This window comes from Polypterus senegalus, chromosome 3, assembly GCF_016835505.1.
Source record: "Polypterus senegalus isolate Bchr_013 chromosome 3, ASM1683550v1, whole genome shotgun sequence".
Lineage (NCBI taxonomy): Eukaryota > Metazoa > Chordata > Cladistia > Polypteriformes > Polypteridae > Polypterus > Polypterus senegalus.
In genome coordinates, this window is record NC_053156.1 from 201841879 (window position 1) to 201865511 (window position 23633).

Genomic DNA, 23633 nt, shown 5'->3' on the forward strand with positions numbered 1-23633 from the left:
GCACATGGCAGCCCGCCTGAAGTTTGCCAAAAGGCACCTGAAGGACTCTCAGACCATCAGACCATGAGAAACAAAATTCTCTGGTCTGATGAGACAAAGATTGAACTCTTTGGTGTGAATGCCAGGCGTCACATTTGGAGGAAACCAGGCACCGCTCATCACCAGGCCAATACCATCCCTACAGTGAAGCATGGTGGTGGCTGCATCATGCTGTGGGGATGTTTTTCAGCAGCAGGAACTGGGAGACTAGTCAGGATAAAGGGAAAGATGGCTGTAGCAATGTACAGAGACATCCTGGATGAAAACCTGCTCCAGATCACTCTTGACCTCAGACTGGGGCGACGGTTCATCTTTCAGCAGGACAACGACCCTAAGCACACAGCCAAGATATCAAAGGAGTGGCTTCAGGACAACTCTGTGAATGTCCTTGAGTGGCCCAGCCAGAGCCCATAATTGAATCCGATTGAACATCTCTGGAGAGATCTGAAAATGGCTGTGCACCGACGCTTCCCATCCAACCTGATGGAGCTTGAGAGGTGCTGCAAAGAGGAATGGGCGAAACTGGCCAAGGATAGGTGTGCCAAGCTTGTGGCATCATATTCAAAAAGACTTGAGGCTGTAATTGCTGCCAAAGGTGCATCGACAAAGTATTGAGCAAAGGCTGTGAATACTTATGTACATGTGATTTCTCAGTTCTTTTTTATTTTTAATAAATTTGCAAAAACCTCAAGTAAACTTTTTTCACGTTGTCATCATGGGGTGTTGTGTGTAGAATTCTGAGGAAAAAAATGAATTTAATCCATTTTGGAGTAAGGCTGTATCATAACAAAATGTGGAAAAAGTGATGCGCTGTGAATACTTTCTGGATGCACTGTATGTAGATATATTAGTAAACCTTCAAAATAATGTGCAGTTAAAGTCTCAACAGCATTCTCAGCATTTCTGGAGCTTAGCACAGCCAGATAAGTATAAGAATCTTCACCAACCAGCACTGAAAATGTCTACAAATTTTTTGGGTCTACATATCACTGTCAGTCTGCCTTTTCTGACATGAATGTCATGAAATCAAAGATCAGAACAAGACTGGCAGATGAACATTTAAATGACTCCATAAGACTGAACCTAAGTGGCTACACTCCACCATACACCTCTCTTGTTGACTCCATGAAGTGCCAGTCATCTGACTAACTAAAAAACACCACACATGCAAATGGACATGTGAATACTCTTGTGAAGTGAAACAGTGACATGTAACAAAATGACAAATGAATAAGTAATATCTGTGTATTTGTAATTGCATTGTTTTCTTTTGATGGCATTCATGTTTTAATTCAATAGTGTGAGATACACTAGAAAGTGCATACAGACATACAAAATGCACTTGCTGGTGAACTAAATATTTTTTTGTAAAGTTTTAATGCAAAATGTGAGTTGTGGACACTAGCATTTTGTAAATGTTCAGGCAAAACAAGCTTATTCAGTTTTTTTGGGTTGAAATAAGCTATGAGAATAAATGTTAGAAAACATGAGTAGCTCTCGGCCATTTTCATTTTGTAAAAGTAGCTCAGAGGGGAAAAAAGGTTGGAGACCCCTGCTCAAGAGCACATGTGAGCATAAGGCCATAGCCTCACACAAAGGATGGTAAATATTGTATATAGTCACAGTATGTGTGCTAAAGAAGCAAAACAGAAAAAGACAGCAATTTAAACATAGCTATAGACACTGTATTGCCTATGCATGTCACAAATACATTTCACGGGCATTGTGTAACATACTTCTTTTAACAACAAACAGCTTAATAATAGTAATAAGTAATAGATAAACACTGCTTCTAGTTATTTTTAACTTTGATAATTTTTGCTTTTGCATTGTAATATACTCATTTAAAAAAACAAGACTCTGTTACAGTGTTAAATCTTACGAGGGGAAAAAAAATTGTTAAACAGAGAATAACAACTTAATGCATTGTCATTGTTCTTATTTTTATCGTCCAAGTACAGTACATGGCACTTTCTAAACAAGTACAAAATTAATTTGAAATGACTACTTTTGTATTGTGCTTCAATGTCCTATAAACCATAAATGTTTACCTAATAAATGTGACAGAAAAAAAAATGTATGTGGAATCAATTCTAAAAATGTTTTTAATTATTATGCAGTAGATGAAAGTCGACAGGATCAATTTTTGTACTGAAAAAAAAAAAAAGTAATACCTTCTTGGTTTGAATAGGCTACTTCTCATTACTTACAACTTGTATGGTTTAATATGTACAAAAGATTATAATTTTTCTTATGTTCATATATGAAATTTAACTTAGTTTTCAACTTACATTGACCAGAATATACCATATGTATATATATATATCCACAGTATACATATTTAAAACTCTCTGTACATATATGTATATCCATAGACACAAGTGGATGGATGAATGAATAAACAGGCATTTCTCCAAGCAAATTACTTTCATGTCTTTGCTTTCATAGAACATCAAATGTAACAGTAAATCAGTTTCATTTACGATGTACTTTAGGTTTCACAGCAAACAACTGCCAATCCTACCTCCTTCACATTTAGGCAAATGCAATTTTAAGGTTGTTCCTTAACACTCCTTCTAGTTTTATGGGCCTAATAATTTAAAATTGTGTGCAATAAAAAGAATGTTAATATTAAATTTTAGCACCTTTGCTGACATTTTGCAGGTTTGTAATTTATGTCACTTGGTTAGCTAAGAAGACAAGCACAAAATTACTTTTTTTGGAGAAGAAAAAGACTACACATATAAGATTTATAAACTACTGTAAAAATTGGCAAAATACTGTATATCATATTTTATGATATAACCTGCTGAAATTCAATAAAGGATTATTATTTTTGTACCATTTGAGAAAAATATTATGTATTAATTTGCAATAATGTGGATGAAAAGTGCATGTATAAGTTTATACATGAAATTAAGTGCAATTTATATGACCCAAAAAATGACTACATAATGTACAAAAAAAATCTAAGTGAAAAATACATTGTAATTGAAACTGTATTAAGTAATTAATTATTATAAAGAAAGGTGAATTAGCATGTAGCATAGTTATTACTAAATTACTCATACTTCTAAAATAAATAATACAGCGTTATACCCAATACTTTTATCTGTCTTAAATCTGAGATTAATAAGGCAGTAAACATATTAGCAATAGTTGAATTCTTTGGTGAAAGCTCCCACAAAGCATGAAGTTCTGTACCAGAGAGAACTAAACTTTCTTGACATGAGTAAAGAATTGCATGTGTGTAAGTTCTACAAGCTGTAAGAATATAAATTCTTTATTGCAGTTTCAAAGATCAACATTAACAAAAAAGTTATTGTTATCACAGGCTTCTGTTTCAGTTAACCTGAGGCTTTTATATTGGAGAATTCCAACAAAGTGATAATTTAAAAAAAACAAAAACAAAAACACACACATACACACAAACGCTGCTTTTTGAGAGGAAGACTTTACATAACCCAAACCAACCTAAAGGCTCACATATTCAAAAGATACATGAGGTGAATTCTATACTTTATAATTCCTTAGGAATGCCCAAAAGGAGACTCATCTTTCAAGAGTCTCTGAACAATGACTGCATTTTGAAGCCCAGCCTCCTGAAGACTGAGATCCTCTTCATTTAACTCACGAAAGGGTAAGGAGGTTGTCAGGATGAAAGGTCCATTAAGACTGGGTCCCTGAGATTTTTCTATGAAACTCTGCACATCACTGATCCTAAAGAAAATCATGACAGAAAATTAACTGTTTTTAGCAATTGCAGTTCAACAATAACTTAAAACATGTTCATGTTAACTTCAGGATCTTCTTGCATTTTTAGCACTTAACTGTTAATATTGAAACCAAACTTCAGTTAGATTTCTTTTTTGTTTAGATAGATAGATAGATAGATAGATAGATAGATAGATAGATAGATAGATAGATAGATAGATAGATAGATAGATACTAAACTAATTTTGAAACAAACAATTGTTTCAAATAAACCAAGTTTTTAATCTCAAACTGTATATTGTATATTTGGGTTTAACATTGAAAATTACTTATGGAGTCATATAGCTCCCTTCAGAGTTTTAAAAATTTTAAACAAAACACAATGTAAATTGTCATTTTTGGACTATGTGAAAACAAGCTTTACTGAGGCAATCATATAAAATTTCTCCAAAAGGTGTTCCTCAACATTGATACAATTTACACTATACTATTGTGTCTCCTATGTGATTAATTTAACTTATTATAACAGCCAGTGAAAATAACGCAGTAGTAAAATTGAGGGCATAGAAAATGTGTTGCCAAATGAGACAAAAGTTTAAAAAATAAAAATAAAATTTTGATTATTTAATGTGCTTTACATAAAAAAAAGCTTTCAGGGAAAACTATTAAAAAGGGAGTAGATAAAGTAGGCTTTGTGTGTCTTTTTGTCTATAAATAGCTATGGCCTGAAAGTTAATTTAGTAGGTTTAAATGATTCACAAAATAGATTGAATTTGGCTGAAACAGTGATAAAGATGGAATAAGAATCATCTAAGAATCCATCTATAATCTGAGGTCTCAATGCTCTCACCTATACTAAATTTTATTTATGCCTATTACTAGTAATGTCCCCATTTCTAAACCTGACTAGCTTCAGATTAACTTCACAAAGAAACTGAACAAAATGCACAGAAAGCACGAACCAGAAACACACTTTACAGAAAAAATATTTTAAGACTAAACTTTCACACAATCTTTTCGGCTTAATAAATAAAATACTAAGGAAACATATAGGAAATTTGCTTACTTCCTCTACATTACCTGTGAGTTAAATTAAATTTTTGCACCAGTCTTCTCCCATCTGCCATCCATATCTGAATATTGGTAACTGGCTGCAAATCACTAATCTTAACAACCGGATCCATAGACTCTTCAGTCACCTCACATGATGGTTGAGATTTAGTTATAACCTTCGGAGTGGCACTAAAAACAACAGCAAGTTAAAGAGTTAAAAAAGACTACAATTGGCTTTGAAATTTATTTGAGCACAAATTGTGGCTGCTATGGTATGGGACCACCAGGAGCATAGGCCACATTCAGCAACAGTGTCCACTGCAGATATCTGCAACAGTAAAAATCAAAAATGACATTTTACTATAGTTGCAAGCAATTCTAAATGAACATAAAAACAAAAAGCAACATTTTGTATACTTGAATCATATTCCTCTTTTCAAGTATTTATGAACTCAGGTGTTTTTAACCTTACAGAATAATACATATTTTGGGTTCAATCTTAACATTTCTGGTGAGCATAAGTTCAAATTAATTATAGTCATATGAAAAAGATTGGAAACCCCTCTCAGCCTGCATAATAATCTACTCTACTTTCAACAAAAAAGATAACAGTGGTATGTCTTTCATTTCCTAGGAACATCTGAGTACTGGGGTGTTTTCCGAACAAAGATTTTTAGTGCAGCAGTATTTAGCTGTATGAAATGAAATCAAATGTGAAAAACTGGCTGTGCAAAAATTTAGGTCCCGTTGTAATTTTGCTGATTTGAATGCATGTAAACTGCTCAATACAGATTACTTACAACACCAAATTGGTTGGATTAGCCTTGTGTGTCCATTCATGAGAAAAGGTATTTAAGGTAGTCAGTTGCAAGTTGTGCTTCCCTTTGACTCTCCTCTCAAAGCAACTCTCAAAAGATCTGAAAACAAAGATTGTTCAGTATCATGGTTTAGGGGAAGGCTACAAAAAGCTGTCTCAGAGGTTTAAACTGTCAGTTTCAATTGTAAATAAAGTAATCGGGAAATGGAAGGTCACAGGCACAGTTGCTGTTAAACCCAGGTCTGGCAGGGCAAGAAAAATACAGGAGCGGTATATGCATAGGATTGTGAGAATGGTTACAGACAACCCACAGATCACCTCCAAAGACCTGCAAGAACATCTTGCTGCAAATGGTGTATCTCTACATCGTTCAACAATTCAGTGCAATTTGCACAAAGAACATCTGTATGGCAGGGTGATGAGAAAGAAGCCCATTCCGCACTCACGCCACAAACAGCGTCACTTATTGTATGCAAACGCTCATTTAGACAAGCCAGATTCATTTTGGAACAAAGTGCTTTGGACTGATGAGACAAAAATTGAGTTATTTGGTCATAACAAAAAGCACTTTGCACGGTGGAAGAACACCACATTCCAAGAAAAACACCTGCTGCCTACTGTCAAATTTGGTAGAGGTTCCATCATGCTGTGGGGCTGTGTGGCTAGTTCAGGGACTGGGGTCCTTGTTAAAGTCGAAGGTCAGATGAATTCAACCTAATATCAACAAATTATTTAGGATAATGTTCAAGCATCAGTCACAAAGTTGAAGTTACACAGGGGTTGGATATTCCAACAAAACAATGACCCAAAACACAGTTCAAAATCTGCAAAGGCATTCATGCAGAGGGAGAAGTACAATGTTCTGAAACGGCCGTCCCAGTCTCCTGACTTGCATATCATCAAAAATCTATGGGATGATTTGAAGCAAGCTGTCCATGCTTGGCAGCCATCAAATTTAACTGAACAGGAGAGATTTTTTGTATGGAAGAATGGTCAAAAATACCTCCATCGAGAATCCAGACACTCATCAAAGACTATAGGAGGCATCTAGAGGCTGTTATATTTGCAAAAGTAGGCTCAACTAAGTATTGATGTAATATCTCTGTTGGGGTGCCCAAATCTATGCACCTGTCTAATTTTGTTATGATGCATATTGCATATTTTCTGATAGTCCAATAAACTTAATGTCACTGCTGAAATACTACTGTTTCCATAAGGCATGTCCTATATTAAAAGGAAGTTGTTACTTTGAAAGCTCAGCCAATGGTAAACAAAAATCCAAAGAATTATGAGGGGTTCCCAAACTTTTTTATATGACTGTAAGATCTGAATTAAGCACAATAAGATTCAAAATCAGGTCACCCTGTCTTCCAATCCATTAATGTAGATGCATTACTTTGTAAATGCAGTGACAAGGAATTTCACTACACTGTTTAAGTATTTCTGCAACTAATATCACTAGTAACATTACCAATAATGATAACTAAATGTGTTCCAGGTGCAACCATACCCAACTCATGACATCCCCTCCAACTTGTCTGTAAGGAGATATGGTAAATACTATATGTTTCAGATTTTATGCAGTTTGAACATTTCTCCATATTCTGATCTAGCTATAAATTTGGTAGAATTATTTTTGTTATACCTATCTATTAACACTTTGGACACAAAATTTTTAATAGCTCATTGTCATACTTTCTAATAAGGTTTTCTTTTTGCGAGCTGCATAATGTAAACTGTTATTCCTGCACTCTGAAGGTTGTTAGTGATTTCAGCAACAACTAACATTTTTTTATATTATTTCTTTATCATCAACAGCAGTTGTTATGTTGTCTCAGGCGCTGCCATGAGTGACAGCCTTTCCAGTAGCTCCGTGTACGATTTTATCTTTCTACTTTTTCTCTGTTTCATTGATCACTCCTACCACTTTATTTTATGTGGACTTACTCCCTGGACACTTTTTACTGCTTGGACATGGATTTTTACATGCCAAGACTCATCTATTCAGGTAGCCAACTTCAAGCGCTGAGAACAAATGCCCGCGCCGGTGTGGTTCTCTATTTACAAGATGAGGTAAGAAGGCGGTATCGTGGCAGCAGAGCCGGAGCTAAGCTAAAGACGAAGCGGCTTGTGAGAAAGTGGTGTTACAAGACTTCGGTGCCTTCTGTGATCCTGGGAAATGTGAACTCACTACCAAATAAGATCGATGAACTGGCTGTGCTGGTGAAAAACATCAGGACCTACAGAGAATGCAGTTTGTTGTATTTTTGTGAAACGTGGCTAACAACTACCATCCCAGATGCTAATGTGGACCTACCCGGGTTTAGCACAGTTAGACCAGACAGAGGCGAAAATACTTGTGGGAAGCGGAAAGGAGGAAGACTCGCTCTCTATGTGAATACAAGGTAGTGCAACTCTGGACATGTAAACGTCAAAATCTCCACTTGCTGCAGGGACATCGAACTGCTGGCTGTAAGTCTGTGTCTCTATTACTTGCCCAGAGAGATTGGACACGTCATTGTTGTTACTGTTTACATCCCTCCTCGGGCGGTCATGGAGATAGCGGGTGACATCATCCATTCCGCTGTTGCTAAATTACAAACACAGCACCCTGAGGCGCTTGTGCTGATCGCTAGAGATTTTAACCATGTGACGCTGAGCAAAACATTACCTGCCTTCTCCCAGCATGTGGATTGTAACACCCGGGGAAACAGGACTATTGACCTACTGTATGCAAACGTTAAAGACACATACAGCGTCACCCCACTGCCTGCGCTTGGGAAAGTAGATCATAACCTGGTTCTGCTTCAGCCTCACTACAAACCAAGAGTGAGGGAGCTACCTACAACCACCCGCTCATTCAGGAAGTGGCCCCCTGAGGCAGAACAGGCTCTGTGAGACTGCTTTGGAACTACGGACTGGGATATCCTGCAGGGATCATATTGTGAGAACATTGAGGAGGTTGTTGACTGCACTACTGACTACATCAACTTCTGTATGGACATTGTAGTTCCAGTAAGAATAGTACGCTACCATACTAACAACAAGCCATGGATTACAAGAACAGTACACTGCTATGCTAACAACATGACATGGATTACAAGTGACATCAAGGGTCTTTTGAACCAGAAGAAAAGGGCTTTTAAAGGCGGTGATCAGCATGAGCTCAAGCGTGTGCAGAAGAAACTCTGAGTCCAGCTCAGGGCGGTGAAGGAGCAGTACAGGAGAAAGCTGGAGCAGAAGTTGCAGAATAACAGCATGAAGGTAGTGTAGGATGGGATGAAGATCATCACTGGCTGCAGCTTGAAGCGGGGTGCCACCATCGAGAGAGACGTAGAGAGAGCAAACCAGATGAACAACTTCTTTAATAGGTTTGACCACCCTAACCCACTCTCACCTCGGAGTACCGCACCCTCCACCCATCCTTCTGCTGATACCAGCATAGGAGAGAGTTTCCTCCCACCCACAATTACAGCAGCCCAGGTAAGCAGAGAGCTGAGGAGACTTTGTGCCAGCAAAGCAGTGGGCCCAGATGGAGTATCGCCATGACTGCTGAAGGCCTGTGCGCTGGAGTTGGGGAGTCCTCTACAGTGTGTTATGCCTGACTTTTTCCATTAAATTATCAGTTATTAATTACTAAAATTATAATCTGCATTTTGAGTAAACAGAGGTGGAATGTTAACTCCTTAAATACTGTATATAGTTCTCTCAGTATGCACCCAATGAATATTGAAATTTATTAATATATGGTGCTTGATATTAGTGACATGTTATTCATATGTCGTCGATTAGCACGTGTAAGTAAGAATTTCACTGTACTCAGTACACATGACAATAAAAAAGGTTTAAAAAAACTGTATTAAAAAAAAGCATTTTTTTTCATATCATCATCTAGGCATTATATAAAATTACGTTTTGTTTTGGATGCACGGAGATTATTGTGCATATTTTTATTCTTTATTGTTTTTTTGTTTTTAGCCATTCTAAGTTATAGCTTTATTGTATTTTGAAAGTAAGACAATCTGACTATCTTTGTGAATTCTGGTGAGTCTATAAGATGATCTGCAAGGAAAGAAAGTAAATTATCAGCATATATCCATAGAAACTAAGAAAAGTGCAGAAACAACACATGTCCTAGAGCAATGCAAACTCTGCACCAGGGCTCAATAACCAACTTTAACAAAAGCTTTTCATTCCTAATTAATTGGTAAACTGAACCGATTAAAATATATACAGGTATTTAAATCTGATGGAAGCAAAATAGGAAGCTCTGCTGCATCAAAGTACTGAGGAGCTGGTTCAGTTAAGGGAATACACAATGTGGACTGCATGTTCCCCCTGTTTTGGTATGGGTTTCTCTTTGTGGCTCTAACTTCCACCTACTGTCTAAACACATTCAGTCAGATCAAATGGAGATGGTAAATTGCTCAGTTTTGTAAGTTTGTGGTTTATCTGGATGTAACTAGCGATGGATTACTGTGGTATCTTATTCAGACCTTCTTCTGCCTTATGTTGCCAGAATTAGCTCCGAATAATATTCTATTTGATAAAATATTTAAGGTAAGGGAAAGATACAATATGCGACACATAAATCAGTAATTTGACCATTTGAAGAGATGAATTATATTTCATTTATTTTTAGATTTTGAACCATTCTAAAAATACAGATGAACTTCTTGTCATAAAAACCACTATAAACATTTACAGTAGCCAAACAAAGTACAACAGGCTTTGGAATAATTGTCACTCTAAGATAAGCCACAAAAACTGTTTAAAATAAAAAAAGAATGCAAATTATATTTTTTAAGCACAACAATAGGAAAGCTGCAGGCTTTACTCTTAACTTAATTTTTAATATCATATATATATATATTTTAATGAGTATATTTCTTCACAAAAACCTCTACTGATTTATTCAATGACAGAAGACTTTCTAGAATTTTCTAATAAAAATAAAATTAAATCTGGGATGTAATTCTGGTTATCTACATTCATCATTGCTCTATGAACATTTCTGAATTTTTATTTTATCAGTGTTGATATAATTTTTCAGCCCACTGTACACTATAAAATTATAAGCTTTATTGACTCACTGTGGCAGTACTTTTAAGTACTATCCTTTGGTTTGGGTTGAGCTTTTCTGTCTTACCCATGTACTGTATTAATGTAAAAGCTGTGATCCCACTATTTGACTAATTTAAATGACTTTCCTGGCTAAGCATAGCAGGGTCCTAGGGCCTCATGTATAAACGGTGCATACGCACAAAAATGTTGCATATTCCCGTTTCCACGCTCATATCGTGATGTATAAAACCTAAATTTGGTGTAAAGCCACACATTTTCACGGTAGCTGGTGCCCCGTTCACGAATTGTTCCTGCCTCACGCTGTATTCTTGCTGGGGCTGGTGCAACACTAGAAGGATAGATGGATAGAATAATTATACAAAAATATTTCAATGTTCCTTAAAGGTTTTGAAGAATCACCGTTCTCAGCTTACAGGTGGTTTAACATATATTACAGAGCTGATTGTGTTGCGATTAGGTATTTGGAGAAAGAAAAGGAAGGACAGGAATTGGGGGTTAGTACTGCTGTAATAAATTATTTCATCGAAGGTCACGCACAACGCAGCAAGCATCTTGCATGTGGCATGAACTATCACTGCGCCACCGTGTTCCCATGTTTAATACATGCTTTAATTCCTATCATCCTGAAAATATCAAGTATACATCTCAGTATTTAAATTATTCAGACAGCTGTAATATCATGAATGTAATGGATTCTGTGTCCTGTTGGAGAAAGAGAAAGCCAGTTTAAGAAGCACATAGTGATTCACACATATAGAGCACATAAAAGAACAAACAAAGTATTTAACGTCCTACTTTAGTTATGATAGGCTTTGAGAAACTAGGAAATTAAACAATTTTAAGATAAAGTTTATGAAATTCTACTTTATTGACAAAATAAACTACGTGATTAAAGTGGAAATTTCGAGATTAAAATTGACATTTTTAAGCTTTTTTCTCCACTATGTCCCTATTTTTTTTTCTTCTCTGTACCCTAATAAGCTTTCATATGACACTCAGACGGTGGAGTACGACTCGCCTTTTCACAGTGACAGTGGGCACTGTGCGACTTTGTGAACTTGAGCTTTCGAGTTCTCTGACACTCTATGTCACTCGATCAACTTCCTTTTGTTGTTTATACCACTGTTTAAACCAACAAATAGTACATTTTTCCTTGCTTCTACGTGGAATTCGCTGACATTCTTCTATTTTCCCCGTGCTTTTGCCATTGCCTTTTCACAGAATGCTGAGCTTAAGGGCTATTTATATTGATTAGCATATTCAAAGAGGTGTAATTCTGGGGGGAGTTTGGGGAGTGTCAGCAGGTGCATGCATTAGTTTTCACGGTGACCAGGATTTATGGAGTGGAAGAAAGTGGAAGTTGGCAAACGCATGGATTTATGCATCTGGATTTTTTTTTGCGTACGCATATTTTCGCTTTTGTCCATATACACCATGTTTTAGTGTGAATTCTATGCACGCCGTTATGCATGAGGCCCCTGGGCATTAAGCACAGGAGCTTAATATTACAGCCTGAAATTAGCTTTCAATGCAACTAGCAAATTCCTGTTGCTGTTTTGAAAAGTGTTGATTTTCATAACAGCACAACCATTTTAATAGATAGTTGAAAAATAAACCTTTGCTTCAATAATTGCCTTCTTAAATTCAATGAATGAGCCTTAGTGAAAAACAGTATTATAAGAACTATAGGATATCACATTAAATGATTACCAAGTATGTAATGGGGCTTGACCTGAAATTTTCAAAATTCTTCTAGGAAAGTATGTTAATATATTCTGCTTTTAATGTAAAGAAGAACAAGATCACATAAATAAAACTTTGTGATTAGCAGTCCAGCATCACAAATTCCATATTGACAATCAATCAATCAACAATCCAAAGAGCATTTTAGACAAGATTTAAACTACTAATAAAGAAAGATTGGAGATAAAGATACTGTAGACTTTACAATATTTTCTTCCTGAATAATTTCAACAGGTTGTTATTTTAATCATATATTTTAATCAATATTTAACTTATCATACATGTTGATTTTTTATTTTCAACACTACCTAAATTTTCCATAACAAAAGAGAAAAAGCATCTAGACTTATTGAGAAAGATCCTTTAAAGGTTATTTCTTCTAAAAAACAAAAAAGAGAGAAAGCAATATGGTGCAGTAATTAGAAATGTAGTTTCACAGCTTGCAGCTTACAAGAACCAAATCTGGGTCCTGCCACTGTCTGCATGGAATCTGAATGTTTATGTGTCTGTGTGGACTTTTTATCTGGTATACTGTCCACATGCAAAAAACAATATGCAGGTTGGTTGGATTGTGTGAGGACTGTAGATTGACCCCATAAGTATGAGATGGACTTGTACCTCACCCAAAGTTGGTTCTTGTTTTATACATGAAATTAATCTATTTCATTAGTCAACTGGCAATCAAAATTACAATTTACATTTGGGACTGTAAAAGACAATAATATGCTACTTATAACTGTAGTGCAATATTATGTATCTTAAAGTCCAGTTACTTTATCTATAGAAAGACAGCTAAAATCTAATCTGATTTTTTTCTTTGCAGATGCCACTTATTTCACAGTCCTCTAGAAACAGCTGTTGTCCCTTCTAATTAAATGTGTTTTCAAAAACTGTTAAAATAAACCAGAATATTAGAGCCCCCTAGTGGCTCAATACGGCAATTGAGTGTATAATAAATTAATAATATTTTTTCATTCTCAGGGTAAGAGATGTTTACATTGTATTTAATGAAACATTTAAAATTTAGAATTAAAAAATTACTTGGTTGCTGTCCTTTGGAGAGATCCATATTTTCACCTATTTTAACAAGTAGAATAATTCTCTGTATTCTCAGACTTATTTTTCTTTTTTTTTTATCAAAATAACTCTTTGCTCTCATTGCTACATGAATATTCATCTATAAAAAAATACCTTGCAGATAGAGATGATCAACAGTAGCATGTGAGAACTAGCACCAATTCAGACATAGCTGTACCTTGTCTGCTGAATGACAAAACAGGCTCTGGTGACCAAGGTTATTATAGTTAATGAAAACTAAAATCAAAACTGAAACTATTATTAAAAAAAAACATTTTTTGAAACTGAAATAAAATAATTAGCAAAGCTGAAATGAAAAACTAAAACTAAACAAGACTATTAAAGTAGCTGAAAAGACTAACTGAAATAAACTAATAATATACTAAAAATAGTTTTAGTTTTCATTTTTGAATTAATGTTCTTGTCATTAGTCTTTAACCCTTGTAGCTTTTAACTCTAAAACAAAGTTATCCACCATGAGCCACCCGCATATATTCATCCAGCGAATGGCATCTGGTGACAGAGGGCTGGTGTTCACGAAGCATTTGTGACAGAGCAAGCTGAATATGGGTGCATAAAATGTATGAAATAAAAAAGTGATTTCCTGTGCTGCCATTCTTTGCACTTGATGCAAATCAAACACCTGAAACCAGAATGTACTGATCAACAAAACCTTTACCATAAGGACAGAAAAATCATGGCTGAGTAACATTTCAGTTTATTTCTCGGTGCCTGCTTTTTGTTGACAATTCACCTGCCACTTTGCACAGGAGAAATTCTTTCTGAAAATAAAACAGCACTGATTGAGAGACTGATGGTCAAAATTTATTTTTGGTTATATTCACAGCTCAAAATACAGTAGAACCCTGGAATCTCCACCATAAATATAAATAAATCACCATCTTCTCGATGGTGTGAATCTTGCTGCTGACTGACTGCTGCCCTCTGAAGCATCTCCAGCTGAGTGTTCTCGTATTTTCCGTTTTGTTCTTCTTCATCCTTAAACGGGCGAAACCAGCTATAGTCGTTTTCCAGTGCCATTTGCCAGCACGTAGGAACCAAGTATATTCGGTGACGTACATTCATTGAACGCCGCAACCGGCTATTGTTCCCAGTGCAATTTACCAGCACGCCGGAGCTGATCAGTCAGTGCCATACATCCATTGAGCCCCAAGCTCATGACCACTGTCGGCCCCTTCAGTACTGCAGCCTCACTGTCTCTGTGATTGAGCCGCTGCATTAGACTAGCCTGCCAGCGTCAGCGTTTACCTCTATGTGCTGGCATGTTGCCGGTTCAAGCACAGTTGGCTCGGTGATTTACTGAATTTCATCAACGGCGTCAGTTGAACTTTGTACATATTGTTCCAGTAGTTTTTAAAATAGTTTTTATAGTTCATTGGCAATTTGTAAAATGATCAGTGTTGCAGTAATTGTGATGCTCTTTGCATGGAAAAGAAAATGTGTTCCATTAAAATTTCATTTTTTGTTTGTGAATTGTGATGTTTACTTAAAGTGCAGCAAAAAGTATTTGGTGTCCAGGGATGCATTAACCCCCAAGTATGTAGTAGTTTAAGGGTTAAAGCCCCAAGATGCTGTTGAAACGCCCTGCACCTTCTAATGCTTCTGGCAATGAAAACACGCTTGCATGAATTACAGTACGCATAGCGGTAACATCGGTATTTTACATTCTAGCACTGTGGGTGACATGTCAGTACAGTACTGTACAGTAGACAGGTTTACCTTTACATTCTTTTTTTAGGTAATGTATTAAACTGAGGTTGAAATGAAATTAAAGTGTTTTGTGGGCATGTTTAGGGTTTAAACTATAAAAATTGGCATTTTTTAACCACATCCATAATTTGCATTTTTTCACAATTTGCAGGTGCTCTAGGAATGTAACCCCCTTGAATTTCGAGGGTGTATTGTATCTGATATTGTGAAAATAATCCAGTAGCCGAATTTTTCCAATTTTTCTCTCTCTCAAAATGATAGTAGAAATATCATATTCTTTTTGATGTTAACATCAGCCATATCATACATATTGCATACCAGGGATTTTTCCTGCCTTACATCCAAACCTGCTGGGGTAAGCTCCAGGTTCTTGCAATCCTGCTCTTAATAAACAGGTTTAGATAATGTATATATTATTAATAATCTCAGAAGCTGTCTCTGTCATTCTGTGCCCACCCATACAACGATTACCTGCTCTTGCTCTGCTTATTAAGGGTTTACTGTTCTTATGCATAGGCTATTCAAGTCTCACTGCCCCTAAACTTGACACTAAATGCTTGTTTTTCTTGGTTTCCCTCAGTAGAGCCAGTGGAGTCTGCAAACTGATTCAATTCTAAGAGCCATGTTCTTACAAAGCCCACAAGATTTTCATGATCACATTTAACAGAACACAGTAGAACATATTTTCTGATTTTTTATATCTTTACAGGATTGCAGGTTAGGGCACATCTTAATGCATGGGCAAAAGGGGCAGTTGCCCGGGATCCCCACAAGCTTAGGGGCCCCATGTTAATTTATGTATGTTGTGACTTGCTGTCAATAAATAAATACTATACTATGCTACAGATATTTGTTATTGTGTTACAAGTGGGAATTGGTATTCGCCTCTGATTTTGTATCACGGTCACCTCTGCAACCTCACTTACATGTATGTGTACAGATATCGCACTACAGTATATAACATAAAATCGTATATGTTAACGTCACTTCAATTCAATTCTCTACAAAAAAATTTTGCAAATGTTTGTGTTGAACACTTGATTAATAATACATAATTCATAGTTGAGATGCACCGATATGGGAATTTTGGGCCGATGCCAATATCCGATAATGTCTATGTACTTATCTGCCGATGCCGATATACATATTTATAAGATACAAAGGAGAATGAGACTTGATCTGTCTGGACAAGAATTACAGAGAAAGTGAACATTTATTTGTATAACAATTTTGCACACCACATTCAATCATTAAAAACAAATAATATCTGCCACATTTGGCTGGCTACCTGTTGGTTATATGGGAAACAGTTTTGCAGATTGTTGCTTTAAATAACACTTTTCTCTTTCTTTTGATGGAACAAATACAACAAATTCAACAATAATCAAAAAAATGAAAATTGAAAAAAATGGTAAAATGTACAATGACAATTAAATAAGCAATACCACTTAAGAATAACAACTTTTGCAGATTATTTACAATCATTAAAATGGCTTCTGCTCAACCAGATTTGGCTGGCTATCTGATCCTTTGTTTTACAGTCTGCAGTATTCAATACCACATAACTTTTTTTCTTTCTTTTTGATGGAATAAATCAAACCAATCTATAGTTTTAAAAATCAGAAAAGCGTACAACAGTAAAGAAATAGATAACTTTTTTTTTCTGAAAGGCTTATTCTTTTCTATTTTTTAAGCATGATGGGGAGGTTTTTCTTAACGAAAAACAGCATCTCTGCCTTGTCACAGGAAATTCTGTTTCTCTTTTCATTGATCACATTAGAAGCCAAACAGAATAATCTCTCGCTGTCCATGCTAGTACATGGGGCTGACAGGAACTTGTGCAATGGTAGGAAACTGAATGCAGTTGTTATTTTAGTATTTCAGTGGATTTTCATTCCTCGGGATTGGTGCTTCAGAAAGAAATCCCTGCACCAGCCGAGTAGCATGCATACATATACAGTATTATATTCTGCATCATCTTTCATATCTAAAAGATAGATCTGCATTTTGTCTTTTACCAGGGCTGTCAAATTAAGATTAGAATCCTTACAATAAAAATAAATATATGGCATTTGAATGGAATGCATGACTGTATTGTATTTGCTGTTTTTGAAGCATTTTATTATTAATATTTTTGCTTTTCACTGTAGATCATGATCTGCGTACAAGTTGCTCATTATTGCTTAAGAGACTCTGGTGAAAACAGTGGCTTCCATGAATGTGATTGGCTCTCCCACAATTAGCAAAGAGAAATAAGACACGCACTGCACTGACACTTTCTAACGACAATCTTTAAAAGAAAAAGAAACAAAATTGTCAGTGATTGCTCAAACAAAGTAAATGCAGTCATTTTTTTCTTTTTTTCCTAGAGGCCATTTATCACTGTGTCTATTTTTACAGTAAATAAACTGAAGCATTGTGACCCTTTAAGTGTTTTACAAATGAAACAAGTGTATTAAATGTTACTTTGTTGAGGTCTTTTAAGTATTTTGTGTATTATAATCAATTATTAGCACAAATCCCACAATAGTGTTCAGCACGTCTTAAGTAACATGAAGCCAAAGTTAGTGTGAGGTAAAACCAACAACCACTCTTTTATATTCGATTGCCGTTTTTCTTTCTTGCCTTCCAAGATTTTTTACCCATTCAAATTATGTTAGAATAGTGATATTCAATCTGACAGCCCTAGTTATTTACTTAAAACAATGTTGTAAAGATCTCCACAGAGCTTTTTTTTTTTTTTAAACTCACCTCTGTTGTCATCTGGCTGTTTTCCCAAGGCATCAATGTGTTCTCTTCAAGAATTTCATTGTACATTTTGAAGAGCGTGCATGCCACCTCGTCATTTATCTTGACCCTTTTCTGTTGTGGACCATCTATTTGTGATTCATTCGTTTGCATTTCATTCGATGCAACTTCCATCTGAGCTTGCAACATTTTGAGTGCCAGTGATTTTACATCTGCATCAAAATAGCGGTCTTTGTACCTCGGGTCTACAATAGTGGCAACACAGTACATGGATTCTGTGTAAATGTCAATGAAACGATTGTTTACAGCATCCAAGGGTCCAAGGGAGCACTTTTACTGGTTTTGACTCCGAAGTCAGTATGAGCGCTTTTAGTCAACAGTCATTTTAAAGCATTAACTGAGGGAATAACATTAGAAGCCAAGTTCAGACTGGCAAATTTCTTTTGTCAGTTGTTCAAATGGAGCAAGGAGTGTGATTATGTTCTCAATCAAACCCCACTGATTAGGCGCTACAGTTGCAGGTAACTCAAATTCGGAGGCATAAGCCCCAAGGGCTCTTTTCTGCTCCAGCAAGCTTTGCAGCATATAGAATGTGCTGTTCCATCTAGTCGAAACGTCTTGTTGAAGTATTTTCAGCTGCATACCAAGTTCAGTTTGTATAGTTTTGAGACGCAAGTTGGCTAATTGTGAATGCTTAAAGTGACCGACTATTTTTTGCTATTGTATCTGAGATGCTGCGCTGGGATAGTACGCCATCGTTCACGGCAAGCTGTAAAGTATGAGCCATACATGACAAACTTGGGATCCAGCATTCCTCCATAGCCTTTGCAAAGTTGCGTGCATTGTCTCGTAATACTACATGAACATTCTCTTTGGGTATTTTCCATGTTTCAAACATTCTTTTAAATGCCACAGAGATTGCAGCTCCCGTGTGTGATCCAGAGCATTCTTGGGCGTGCAAGATTGCTTTCTGCAATTCAAACTTGCGGTCGATCCACTGGGCAGTTAAACTAAGCATGCTAATAGCACTCATATCAGATGTCCATATATCAGTGGTAAAGCTTATGGTTGTTACATCTTCAGCAAGGACTTTGTGCACATGAATTTCCTCAGTCTTATGTAACTCTGGAAGCGCTATGTCAGAAAAATAACGGCGACTGGGTATCTGGTAACGAGGCTCAAGATGCTGAAGCAGCCTTCAAAATCCAGTATCTTCTACAACAGAAAATGGCTGATCGTCCAGAGCAATAAACTCCTTCACGTTTGCAGTAATTGTTTGAGCTTTAGGGTTATCTTTATCAAATTTCTTTGATTTTTCAAGTAACTGATCAACGTGTTGAGCAACTGCAGTTTTTGATTTTGTGCGCAGTGGCGTAGGATTCTCCTCTTTTGCTCTGAGGAATTCTGTATATTTATCAGAATGGCATGTCTTCAAGTGTGTAATTAAGTTGGTGGTATTGAAATTTCACACTTTGGTCCCTCCGCACAAAACATTAGTCGAACAAGTGTTGCAAATGGCATATTTTATGTCGCTCTCACTCACTTTGAAAAAATTCCACACCGCAGACATTTTCACACAGTAGCCCAGCGTCACCTAAACATCTGGCAAATCCGGAACACAGTGAATGCGTCATCAATATCGGTTTGAATTATCAGTTCAATTTAGTTATCGGTCCGATGCCAATAGTTATTTTAACCCATTATCTACCGATACAAATATAAATCCGATATTATCGTGCATCCCTAATTCATAGTAATTTCATACTGTGCCATCTCCGTCTGTATGGCTTATCAATTGAATATCATTTATATGTTGAAATTTTTGTGTTTTTCAAGGCTCATGTTGTTCAAACATTTGTATTGATTAATCTTTGCTGTACAGCCATTTTAATGTTTAAACACTGATTTTGCTGGAAGTACCAATACAATAAATATATGTTTAATATTATCGACCATTTACATTTTTATTCTTGTGAATGGTTGAGTAGGTAGGGACCCCAGTGCACTGCTTTTCCCAGGGGCCTATAATGCTGTTAGGACGGCCCTGCTGTAGGTGACAAAATTCTGTCTATAAATTGTATGTGCCTGAGATGGAATCAAAGATCAATATGGCTGGTAGAAAATAAAAAGCTCACTATGGGAGATTTTTGAATGCAATATTGAAGGCATTCATTATAAGCACATTGTCTTGGAGAGATATACGTTGTGTGGTATAGACACTTAGAAAAAAAAACCCCCTCAAACCTTAAAATTCACCTAAATTCCATTACAAATTGGCCTGTTCTGGGCAATAAAAGAAAAGTTAAAAAGTGCCAACAATCAGCTCACATTTGTTCAGCATAAATGAAAATATTTAAAATATGAAATTGTATCAGATTGTTCATATTCTGTATCTGGTTTTGATTCTGCTTGTTTTTATCTGAAAAAAACAAAACCAGATAGTAAACTATATACTGTAGTAAGCTTCCACTAACATATCCAAATCAATTAAGTCTACAGTTCTGTCTGATTGTGACACAAAACTAAACTTCATACTAGCTATTTATCCATACCATAATTACTAAAACTGAAACTAATAGATATAAAAATAAAAAAGAAATGTCTTTATGAAATAAAAACTATGTTAGAACTAAAAATAAACAATGAAGCAAAACTAAAACTAAACTGAATTTCCAAGTAAGTTCAGAAAAAATATAGAAATAAAAACCAATACAAAAAGGCAAAACTATAATAACCTTGCTGGTGACTGTCTGCATGGATACATGAACAACTGCAACAATGAGTCTTTCTGGATTGAAGCTGCTATAATCACATCTGAAAAAAATTTACAGCGAATATCCACTGATGTACTATTATGGTTCAATAGTTATCAGTTTGTAGCGTCCTGGTGCTACTAAGATTCATACTGTTGTACAGACGGTGATTTGTTTATTTTTTTGGTGGGGATCCTAGGAACACACCCAGCCTTGGCCCGACTTGCACCACTCACACACAGAGACACAAAATACAACAAATCAAATAAATAACTGTGTGGTACATTAAAAGAAAAGGAAATATAAACAACAAATAGGCAGAAAACCCTACCCTCCCATAAGGCAATAACAAATACATCACACAACAATAAACACCTAACAATAAACACTCATGACACTGTCCATAAACCAGTCCCATGTATCGGATGCAAGTGAAGCTTGGAGAGTAGCAGATCCTGTGAACTGTTCGTAGAGGTTTGTCCTACCATTTCTGAAGCGGTTAAGGATGAGGTGCATAGGAGTACTCCCTCCAACGAAGTACAATGCAGACAAGCACAAGAAAGAACTTGTATCCAGTCAAGACAGTAATCCAGGACAACCACATATAATCCAAACAGGTGAAACGGCGACGGCTCTGACATGCCTCCTGCATCTTGCCAGTACATAAATTAAAAGGGCTTTCCTTCTTCCCTGACATCCCTGCTCTTTACGAAACTGTCCAACAGTGCAACACCCAAGGGGCAGCTGGGATATGCAATATCCTAGTCGGTAACACCGCCACATTCCCCACCCCCAAGCTGTTGTGTATAGCCGAACCAAGGCTAGAGGATGGCAATGATTACAGTGTCTATTTTCTTAGTCCCTAGCAATCTCCACTCTACTGAATAGGTCACCGGACCCTTCTGCTGGATGACTGTTGCAGGGCCAAAACCCTTCGGAGCCAGTTTTGCCATGAATTTGTCAGAGACTTTGGAGAGGTGATGAGTCCTGATCCAGTCTTTCTCCCTAACCAAGATGTGAGAGGCTTATGTCTCAGGTTGTATGAATGAGATTGTCTGGACTGGGCTTCCATCATCCTCTCCTTCACTTGTTGAAAAATGTGGTGGATGGTCTGGAGTTGATCTTGGCTGGATATATTGGATTTGAGTGGATCTTGACCAAACATTCTTTCCAGAGGACCAGTAACCTGTCTGCCTAAAGTTAACAATACAGGGGTCTCACCTGTAACCTTGTGCACACACCAAGTTCAATTCAAAACAGAGCTCAGGCAGCCACTTAGTCCAATCCTGATGGTGGTCTCTGACGAAGGATGCTATCATGATCTTCACGGTCTGGTTAACTCCTGCTTGGTGTAATTGGCTTGGGGGTGGTAAACTGTAGTTTTCTGATGAACCACCCACCCCCCCACTATTTCCAAAACTCTTCAGCCACTGAGCCAGTAAACTGAGGACCCCTGTCTATGATGATATTTTTCAACAACGCCCATCAAGTAAATATCTTATCCTTCAGGGTGGAACAGATCTTCTTTGCTGTAGCGTTAGCCATAGGGAATAGCTCTACCAATCGGGCAAAACAGTCCACAACCACCATAAGGTGAGTCTTCCGGTCCCTGCTGGCAGGAAATGATCCCGTTAGGTTCACAACTAGGCACTCCCCTGGAATGGTGATTGTCACTGGTTGAAGCTGTCCACGGGGAGGCCAGTTGGGATTTTATATTGGTTACAGGTGGTACAGGTCTGGACATGGGACCAGACGTCTTTACGTATCGTCGGCCACCATGCCACCTCCAGGATCTTAAACAGCTTTTTCATGCATCTAAGGTGACCACTGATTGGTCTGTCATGGTAATATTGTGAGAACTGGGGCAAATAGGCCTCGGGCACTACCAACTGATAATGGTAACTGCAATCCTTGGATAGAACACAGTGATAAAGTGCCTCTTGAATACTGTATACGGTTAGGCCTATTCTGTCTAATCTCCAAGTTCTCTCTCTGTCCCTGACATACAGGACTAGCATCTTGAGATTGTACAATGTCCTGCATGTTCAGGGGAAAATCAGGCCAAGGGTTTGATACTGATACCGCACATACTATGGGTGCTGGCTTACGCACCCAGGACAGCGCATCAGGTACAATGTTAGCACAGCCCTTATGACAGCACACCTTAAACATAAACTACTTGACACGCAAAACTCATCTGGTTAACCTAGATGTAGTCTTTGGGTAATTGAATACTCAGGTCAGAGCCCGATGCATCTGGATTTCAAACTTGTCCCCTTCAGGAAACGGCACCATTTCCCAATGGCCCCCACAACAGTGAAGCAATCCTTCTCAGTGGTGTAATACTTGTACTTGCCGCTCTTCAGAGACCGTGAGGCATAGGCTACCACTTTTTCCATTCCTTGATTTAGCTGGGAGATTACGGCGCCGAGCCTGAGGTCACTAGCATTAGTGTGGACCTGAAAGGTTAAGGTAGGGTCAGGTGATGTCAATGCCTTCTTGAGTTTCTCCTGGAACACTGGCGTCCTCTCCCTGAACAATGGGTTGGCGATGTTGGGAAAACCTTGAACAAATTTGAAGAACCACCCAACCATCCCCAGGAAGCACTGGAGACTTTTTACCTCCTGGTGTACTGGGTAGATGGAAAATTAGACTCCACCCTGACTCCATCCGCCTACACCACATGGCCAAGGAAGGTAACCTGGTCTTATAGAAATCTACATTTCTTGGTATTGAGCGAAAGATGAGCCTTGTGTAGTCGCTGGAAGATTACCTTGAGGTCCTTGAGATGTTATTGGACAGATGGGGAGAACACAATTATGTTATCAATGTATACAAAGCAGATCTTCCCCATGAGTCCCCTGAGGACCCCT

At 37.1% G+C, this 23633-nt stretch overlaps 1 protein-coding gene across 2 annotated transcripts in view; it reads right to left on the reverse strand.

Annotated features, from left to right (window-relative positions):
- Positions 1–2193: 2193 nt before the first annotated feature.
- Positions 2194–23633, reverse strand: part of ubxn2a (UBX domain protein 2A) — a 72890-nt gene continuing 51450 nt past the window's right edge. For both annotated transcript variants that reach the window (XM_039748368.1, XM_039748369.1), the window contains 2 exons: positions 4834–4995; positions 2194–3759 (listed from right to left, as the gene is read on the reverse strand). In XM_039748368.1, the coding sequence (XP_039604302.1) occupies positions 3570–3759; positions 4834–4995 (352 nt within the window). In that variant the 3' untranslated portion in view covers positions 2194–3569. The remainder of the gene's footprint in view (positions 3760–4833; positions 4996–23633) is intronic.